Genomic DNA, 9580 nt, shown 5'->3' with positions numbered 1-9580 from the left:
CCTGCTGTTTACTATTCTGAATGCAGCTGGTTAAAAGCAGTTCTAGAAAAGCATTGATATGAACCTTGGTGTAGGACTATGAGTAATTGCACATAAACTGACCAAATTTCCACAACAATTTGGCACAAATGGCTCTGTAAATTTCATGGAAATGCTCCATCCTCCAAGGGCTCTTAACTGTATTATTACAGAACCTTATAATAAATAAAACACTGTATTTCTTCATAGCAGGTGAGCTACTCAAAGCATTGAAGTGGCTGATGCCATCAGAAAATCCTGAAAACATCCAGAAATGTAGTATAACAAGTAAGAATGTGAGTTACTTCAACAATATTGAAAATACAATTACTTTCATAGATTAAAGGCTAAAATGATATGTGTTATATAAAGCCACACATTAATTTCTACATGAAACTGAGTACTTCCAGGCAATTTAGTAAGTTGAACTTGCACTTATACTGTTGAGAGGGGTTGTGGAGTCTCCTACACTGGAGATATTCAAGGCCCGCCTGGACAAGTTCCTGTGTGATGTACTGTAGGTTACCCTGCTCTTGCAGGGGGGTTGGACTAGATGATCTTTTGAGGTCCCTTCCAACCCTTGGGATTCTGTGATTCTGTGAAGGCAACAGACCTACCTGTATTATAGCTTTTCAATATCCAGCTCTGTGGAGAAGTGCAGAAATAGTCACTATCCACTTAAGCTCAGCCAGAGCAGGAGAAAAAGCTGCTTACAACTAGGGATCATGAGATAAACTTTAAGGAAACAAGCGGGGACTATGGCTCAGTCACCCATGATGTACTGGGGAGAAAAACATGGCTTTACCAGGAACTGAAACAGCTGAGCTTAAGCACTTGAAAGGAGATCTGCCAGATCGTAACTTTCAAAGGGAAAAGCCTTTATAAGAGCATTTCTGTTACAAATGACCCTCTTGTGGAAGAAGAATTCTAACACTGCTATTAATTATAAGCACTGCAGCCACCATAACATGTCACTTAATAATAGAGACAGTAAGTGATTAACACTTCTTTAGCTAAAATATTGTTCCCTTAGGATTATTTCAAAATCACTAGAAAATACCTTTAAAAATTGTCCTACTGGTACTCACTTTGTAATAATATTCAAGCTGTTGACTTCAAAGAAGGCACCCAAATTGCTGTAGTTTGACAGTATCTTCTCCTGAGAAAAGGAATGGAGAGACCACTGTGACAGCAAAATTATTTTCTGAGATCAAAACTACTAGTTAAAGGCATGAATCTACACAGTCTGATGCTACAGTATTTAAAGTTATTAGATTTTTTTAAATGGACATTCACAGAAGCTACTTAATCAGTTCTTGTTAGAAAAAAAGAGGCAGCTCAGTAACTGGACTGTGTATCAAAGTTATGAAACAGAATCCTGTCAGCATAGGCTTAGTATTTTTTCTCCTATTAACATAATTATTTCCTACTCAGTAAAAATGAAAATGACATGTTAGCATTTCAAAAACATGAGAAAATGACCCTCTAGGGTTTATATGACTATCAAAACAAGAACCGGTAAATTATTTGCAAATTATCATGCGTGAAATGATCAACTCAGCAAGTTTACCAGTCAACAAAGTGTGTGCTCTACCAGTTATAATCAATTTACATGTAATGATATGTCTAAATATGAATTTAAATGAGTTCTTGTCATTTCATGTTGATCAGCTGCTTTATCATCATAGATATGGACAGTGACCATAGTTAATGTTGCAGAAACAGCAGAGCATACACAAGTTCTGTGAGCCAACAGTAATCAAACATGAAGAAATTTGTTTTCATAGAAAAACACAGCCTTTGACTGCTAAGCCATGTTTATTTTCCAGTCAAGTTAACAAAAATACTTTCTAGAAGGTTATTTCCAGGCATTTGCTGTATATGCCATGTCCACAGCGAACATACAGTACGAATCACAACAGTTTTCCCACCTTGAAACCTACTGGATTTCTCTTTCGGCATATGAAAAGAACCCTGAGGGCACCACAGAATAAAGAACATTTCAGTATCATCCCCATTATATATAAATATACATTATTAGGATCTCCAGAATTAATATTCTGGAGAAGAAGAGGATTCTAGTTTCTTTAACAGCACATTAGTCACATCCCTGCACAACAATCTTTAATACAATCATCAAAAATCTAAAATATCTGGGGCAAGTGGAATAAAGTTTCTCTACAGCAGACAGTACTGATCAGATGGTACATTGGAAGAATGCAAGACAAAGCCAGGTTTAACATACAAGAATGCATAATTAAAGGCTGGCCTCGAAAATGTCTTCATTTAATACAGTTGAATGAACATAATGGCAATGACTTCATCCAAAGGACACCATTACGTGCTAAAATTAACTTCATTTTACTTAGTATAGTGTAAGTCAGATAAATAAGCTTAACATTTTCCAAGCAACAATCCTTTTCATTTCCCTTAGCTTTATTTATAATGTACATATTCAGGTAGAATACGCAAATATAATTTTTACTGACATACAGAATCATTCCAATGCATATTTGGCACAATTTCTTATTTTTGGTATTCAGTAGTCGCTTTTGTTTTGATAAAATGATACAGCAGATTTATACTTAACATCACATACAGGTTTTTTATATATAAAGAATTTACAAAGCTATTTCAATCATGGAATGGTAAGTTTCGTACATATGAAATTTTAAGAATGCTGCATGAACCTGTGACCTTGCGAATACACATATCAGCCTTCAGAAATGGTAATGAACAGGAGCTGACACACATTTCTGGCTGGGCCCAGTACAAGTATGGACACATTCATGTATGTTGTAACATCAGTATGGTTGGATTTTACTTTGGTGGTTGTGATATTCCAGGTGCAGATGCAGGTGCACCTTAATGGTCCTCATAGCAATACTTTCATCTCACTGTATTTTAAAGGCATCAGCTTCTTTTATTCTCCCTTGTAGCGAGGAGGTCTCTTCTCCTTAAATGCAAGAAGGCCTTCAATTCTATCTTTTGTTGGAATAGTCTGCAATGAGCAGAGTAACAATTCATTATTGACACCAAAAACAGTATCAAGAAAAGTATTTTCATACAAATCCTAGTTCTTCAATGTATCCAATGTGCAACATATAATACAAAACTAAAATTAAAACTAAAATGTCTGGTCAGATACAGGAAAGTACCAGACACTTCAAAGCCACAATATAAGGCCGTGAAACAATCTGGGAAAAGAAAGAGTATCTTTTCTCCAAACAGATGACTGTGAAGCTCTTTCAGGTTTGTTTATGAGCTTTTGGTGTTTTGTTTTGGTGTTTTGGTCTGCTTTGTTTGGGGAAAGGGGGAGAGGGTCGGTTATCAATCAGATCACCATATGTTTTAAATAAGTATCTAATGCTGATGCTTCTACTTCCATGATTGAAAACTTGTCTCAATGTCCAAGAACAAACTCACTCAAATACATTATTCCCATGCTTCACTGGCAAAGAGGTTGGTCTTGTTTTTTGGCTGGTTAGAACACATGCCATTAGTGGCACATGTTACAGAAGAGTCCTTCAAGTTGTTTCACGTTAAACAACAAATAATAAAAAAAAAAAAAGCAAAAGCAAGGTAGTTTTTTGACCAGATGCACAGCAGTGTATGACTGGTGAGGTATATGAATAGTAGTGCTTCATGACCTTCACCCTAACAGTCTTGGCAGGGAGATGTTTTTGTCCTAAACTACACCTCCATCCTTAAATACCTTATGAAACCAAAGTAGAAGGAAGGTCTAAATGTAGAAGAGGTCATAGAGAAATTTCTAGTTGAATTTCTGCATGTTTTGTAACAGGCACCCACAAAGCCAGTTTTCTGGGTTTTTTTGTGCAATCATAGTTACATACCTGAGCATAACAAGCTTCTTCAATTGCTAAACCTGTTACTAAGTCGACCTGAGGAAAAAAATGCAGTATTTTTTAAAAGTGTATTTGTACATTTATTATATATTATTTCCTGACAGCTAACAAGTACTGTGTTTTTATATGCCACATACTAAACCACTTTTGAACATAGAATTGCTACACTATCATGTGCTGAGAGTGGTTAGTATTTCTGTAACAGTTTCCTTATTTGGCAATACAATTAGTATGTAATAGAATGTCAAAACAATGTATGTTCTTCACTACAAATCATCTAGACTAAAAGCCATTAGCTACTTGCACATTTGTAATCATATCATGTACTACAGGGGGAAAGATTTAATGTATTGCATGATTATTAAAAAATTGTTCTGAAACAAGTTATCTTCAAATGTCATGTACAACAAAATAAACATAAATTCAAGTTTAAAGTGATTTAAAATAAAAAGAAGAGGACAAAAACCATCCCGATTCATCACCTAGTTTTAATAACACTTTTTTCTTTGTAAGTGGGTCTGAACAGCTGAAAAGAATGAATTTTCCCCCCACTAATTCTCTTCCTATTTTAAGCATCAGATGCTGCAGAACTTACCAGCTCTCCGCATGGCTACTGAATGGACTGTAGCTATGCACCACAAGCAATTTGTGAAGGGAAGATAAACTATAGGATAGACTACCAAAGGAAACTGTGAAATTTCTGCCATGGAAGGTTTGTAACAACAGCTTGAATGAACATTTGGCTCAATTTGTCTTGGAGCCTCAAGACTGAACTAGGTGATCATTCCGAATCCTTCTAACCCTATTGTCCCTAATTCTATAAATATCATGATTTTGATCTTCCAGTCCACCATATGTGGTAGCTAGATAATTTAGCTTGTAGCATTTTGAATCTTGGATACCACTGAAATAAATCTTAAATTCCAGCATAACTTGCTGTGGAAACCTAACAAACACACTCTTTGCACAACAGTATTTGAATTTGGTTCTCAGGCCAAAACTTGCTGGTGGTATGCTTTTGCTGAACGCAATTACATTATTGGTTGATTTCGAGACTTTTAAGAGGTCCACTCTTAAATTCAGTTGAGCTATAGGTGTCCTGGTGCAGAGCTTATGCATGTGCTTAACTTTAAATATGAATAGTCCTGCTGAGCTTAGCAAGATGATTCACAAGCCTGAAGTAAAACACATGTACAGACATATTCAGGACTGGATTTTAACAGCTTTAGAGCTACGTCAACAGTGTTCAAGAAGGAGTGGCAACCAGAATCATGTATGAAATCAGACTCCAGATTTTATTTTAACACTAACCTCTATTAAACTATTAAAATTTAGTAACATGCCTTTTGGCCTTTAACTGTATTAGTTACTAAACATTGAGAGCATTGACAAGCTTAATAGATTCTTTCAGGTTTTCTTCCATGAAATGCAACTTGTTCATAGCAGTTTGTGTTTACTTTCTAGTATTAATCATTAGCCGAGTACATTACTTCTGGACAAACACAAGGTTACTAAGCCTCATTACAGAACACAGCATCAACCCTACTCTCAGGAGCCTGAGACATACAAAACTTGCATTTTATCTTTGAAGAAGTTTTGACTAAATAGATTTTGAAAGACAATACTGAAAAAAACCAGCTCTACCACAGTATACCTGCTGCGAGTCTGACTTCTACTTACTCTTAGGAAAGTACAGTCCCTTACCTCCATTCCCTGATTGATGGCCAGTTTTGCAACTCTCATTGCTACTGGTCCCTAAAATGAAAGAAAAAGATCATTTACATATCATCAAAATGCACAAGATAATGCAGTGAAGAATCTGCACATCACTGTTCTTACATGGGGATCTTCTAGACTCTGGACATTCATCACACTTACAGTAAATATGTCAAATATCCTAAATTGTATCAAGAGAATAGACATTGCTTGCAAACGTAGTTTCAGTCTCCACAGTTTCAATATGGAGAAGGAATGAAAGTATGCTGTTTTCAGAAGAAACTAATTAAAGCAGTGTGTTTGGTTTATGTTTCAAAGGTGCTGAGAATCTCCACTTTTGTCAGTCTTGCTTAGTTTCCTTCAAAACAAGGCTCAGAATGGCCATCTTATGGGACATCACTACAGGCTTTCACAATGTCAATCCTGTATCCCTGTTGTGATACAATGGAGACACCTAAAAGGATGTGATAATGAAATAAAATTAACCGATGCAGCTTCAAACTTAGAATATGTTACTGCAAAGCCTACACTTGGTCAAGTGATGACAGTCTTCTGCGAACGACTGAAGTCCCCAGGAAGCAAAGGCATTCCCACCCTCCTCCTCCAAGGTGCTTTAGAACAGCAAGACATCTTTGGGAATCGTCTCAGTCCTGTGCCTATCCATTACCACCAGCTTCTCAATGGTCAGATACTGCTTTAGAAAAGTGGCCTGATGCTCTGGGAAAAGCCAAATGCTTTAGAGTTGGTTCCAATGCGAAGTTTTAACTATAAATATACCTTTCAGATTCCCTGCATGTTAAAATTTTCACTGTATTTCTCACATTTGTCTATGAGGGTATTCAAGACAAAAAAAAAAACCCAATGTTAATGCTGTATTTAATCTGCAACGTTTTCCACCTTCAGTGAAAAATTTTCGCTCTTACGCTTGTGATCCAATAAAATGGTTTACTAATTATTTTCTTCTTCTGTCTCCTATGAATTTTCTACCTGGGAGACTCCACTTGAAAAGCAGGTTTATCCTACTCTGAACAAAGAGCTGGCAGTCTATGGCAACAGGGGAACAGACAGCCATCAGCAAACACAAACACTCCTGTAAGGGTCATACTTAAAACTTTTTATTGAAATTTTCAAGTTTTAAAGCACAGGGATTTAGCAAATCCCATTTCAATTTTTTTATGAAAGACAGAGATAGGATGTCGCTTTGAATAAAAGATAATAAAAGCATGATTCTTTCATCAAGTTTTTACAAAAAGGACAGAAAGCAAACTTTTCACTAGTAAATGGGTTTTGCTTTAACACTGAAATTACATTTACCCTCATGTTTTCAAAATAAAAGCTACACTGAGATATGTCCACTTTCATATGGACCTTTTTACCTCTCTTCTGAAGCATTCAACAGCAATAGAATAAACTATTGAGATGAACACTTTACTAAAAAAATCCCACAATTGTACCCTTTTTTTGTTTAACACTTGAAAGCCAGAATATGCAATACAAACATAGACCAAACCATGACAAAGGATTTTTGATTTACCATGAAATAATTATCAAATAACACCACTCAGTACACAAAACGCCTGACTGCAGTCCACATAACTAGAATGGTTCTAATATGTAACTCCATGACAGTTTTTCTTATTAGAGATGGTTCTTTTTCAGTTTTAATGTTTGTCAAAAACTAAAAACTAAATTCAAAACAATTTATTTTACCTGAGGTAAAAATTCTTTTGCCAGAGCTAATGCTCTTCTGTATGCAGCATCCCCTGCTTCATTCTGTTCTACCACATGGCTAATCAATCCTATTGATTTTGCTTCCTCACCATCTACAATACGCGCAGAGAAGATTAGTTCTTTAGCTAAAGACACTCCAATTGTGCGAGGTAATCTCTGTGTCCCCCCTAAAGTTTGGAAAAAGAGAAAATGCGAGTATTAGTTTTCCATCCATTTATACCACTAATGTGGATGCCTTGCTCGGCTCAAATATTTTTAATTCCATAAACAATTATATGAGCATACAGAAATTAAATTACCATACAAAGGCATTCCTAATGCCTTCTTCAGTTTTGAAGCTACACCTAAAAATAAATCAATTGCTCTGTTTCTCAGAAAGACATGTAAATAACTGAAAAGAGGCAATATTAATAATTGATTCTGTTCTATTGCAGACAAGTTACCTTATCCATATCAGCTAGAAACTGAAGGAAAACTACTTGCCAGTAATTACCAAATCCAATCCAATTTTTATGATATTAATCACCACAATATAAACACTTCTGAAGAACTATTCTCAAAAAGAATATATACTCTAACAAGACTAGTCCATGCTAAAAATTGCAAATGTTAGGGACAGTATTCATACGTAAACTAAACTAATACCACTAGGTAATACCACTAGACAAGGTCTTTAAAAAGCCATGGAAGGTGTGGATCATCACAGTAAGGCACCTAACTTTGGTTAGCTTTTCTCATTATGTTAAAAACCTCTTTGGCAGATCAGCATTTACAGAAGGTCAGTAAGCAGATACATTAACCAGACATGTGGAGGTTGCTTAGCTGGACTAACAATTAACTTTCCAGAATTGACAAACAATGAGAATGTGGGAATAATCATTATCAGAAGTGAAAAAGCAGACTCAAATCACAGAAGCAGATGCTTGTACAAATTAAAACAGTGAAAATGGCCTTCATCCAGGAGATAGGATTTTGAAAATACAGAAGTTCTACCTTTTTGACATGGATCTGAAACAAGTACTCAATTTATACAGACATTCTGTAAGTAAAAATTTATGTCCAAATAGCTATTTCTGCAAAAGCACGACTATAATTTCAAATATAAATATATGTATAAATGCAAGAGGAATATTTATGTGTGGTGTTTAAAGTGAGACAATACAACACCAAATAAATGTGTGTTCAACTAATAAAATAGATTAATTTCCACTAGATAATGCTGGACTAAGAATTTTATTGAAGCCATAGAGTTCTCTTATTGATGTTTCTTGAAAATACTTTAAATACATCTCTGAGACAAGTAAGCTGATTAGATACAGGCAAAGGCTTTTGTGGTTCAGTGATCTAGCTTTCAACTACTGCTTTTTTATGAGTCACAAGCTTCAGCTATTGTATTCCTTTCCATAAAAATGAACCTGTCTTTGAACACATTACATCATACGAAAATGCAGAAAGGTTGGGAGATTCCTGCCTTTGGTTAAAGATAACAATTTGTCCAAATCGTAAGACCTGAAACCATATGATGCTGAATTTACTGATTCCACATCTTCTGCTTATTCCTCGCCTGGTATGCCTAGTATTTTTTAATACTTCATTATCTCCTCTTCTTTTACTATTTTATCTCTTCTATTACTGCTTTTACCAGGAAATGTTGAAAACAAAATTTAATTGAGCAACAATATTTCATAACTTTGACCAAACAATGGATATGTTTAAGCATGAAATTGTGTTTATAGATGAAGAAAAGTGTTCTTGCCAGTGTCTTACACAACAATGATTAAAGAGCAAAAAAAAAAAAGCAGACTAGTCTATGTCTGCCTCCCGCACTGCAAAGCCATTAAGCAGAGCAGCATATTCTTTGATTAATATTCACAGAACAGGAGCCAGCATTTCAGTGCATCAATCACATATACTCAGTAGTAGGAATAAGATACATGCATACACAAAAGCAGTAAGACCCAATTAATCAGATGCAAACAACACACCAAAATATATCCAACACACCAAAGTTACATCCATTTATGCTGAAAAGACAAGAGAGTACACTGCAGATAGATGTTCTGTTTCGGTAATACACAAAGAACATATAATGACTGCCAACTACAATCAGAGATAAAGGAAATAACACCCAACCTTCAAAGACATGACTTAACCAAGGCATTTCATCTAAACGTAGAGCAGAATTTGATGGAAGAATAGTTGTTTAATCTTCACAAATTTAATGACATGTTATTTCAAGGACTAGTGAT

At 35.4% G+C, this 9580-nt stretch overlaps 1 protein-coding gene across 1 annotated transcript in view; it reads right to left on the bottom strand.

Annotated features, from left to right (window-relative positions):
- Positions 1 to 1817: 1817 nt before the first annotated feature.
- AUH (AU RNA binding methylglutaconyl-CoA hydratase) overlaps positions 1818 to 9580 on the bottom strand; it is a 117799-nt gene continuing 110036 nt past the window's right edge. Inside the window, exons 7-10 of the mRNA XM_065663926.1 lie at positions 7311 to 7498; positions 5589 to 5639; positions 3873 to 3920; positions 1818 to 3019 (exon numbers count right to left, since the gene is read on the bottom strand). Of these exons, the coding sequence (XP_065519998.1) occupies positions 2942 to 3019; positions 3873 to 3920; positions 5589 to 5639; positions 7311 to 7498 (365 nt within the window). The 3' untranslated portion in view covers positions 1818 to 2941. The remainder of the gene's footprint in view (positions 3020 to 3872; positions 3921 to 5588; positions 5640 to 7310; positions 7499 to 9580) is intronic.

This window comes from Lathamus discolor, chromosome Z, assembly GCF_037157495.1.
Source record: "Lathamus discolor isolate bLatDis1 chromosome Z, bLatDis1.hap1, whole genome shotgun sequence".
Taxonomy (NCBI): Eukaryota; Metazoa; Chordata; class Aves; order Psittaciformes; family Psittacidae; genus Lathamus; species Lathamus discolor.
Note: the sequence above shows the minus strand (reverse complement) of the source record. Positions and strands in the feature narration are given on the sequence as shown.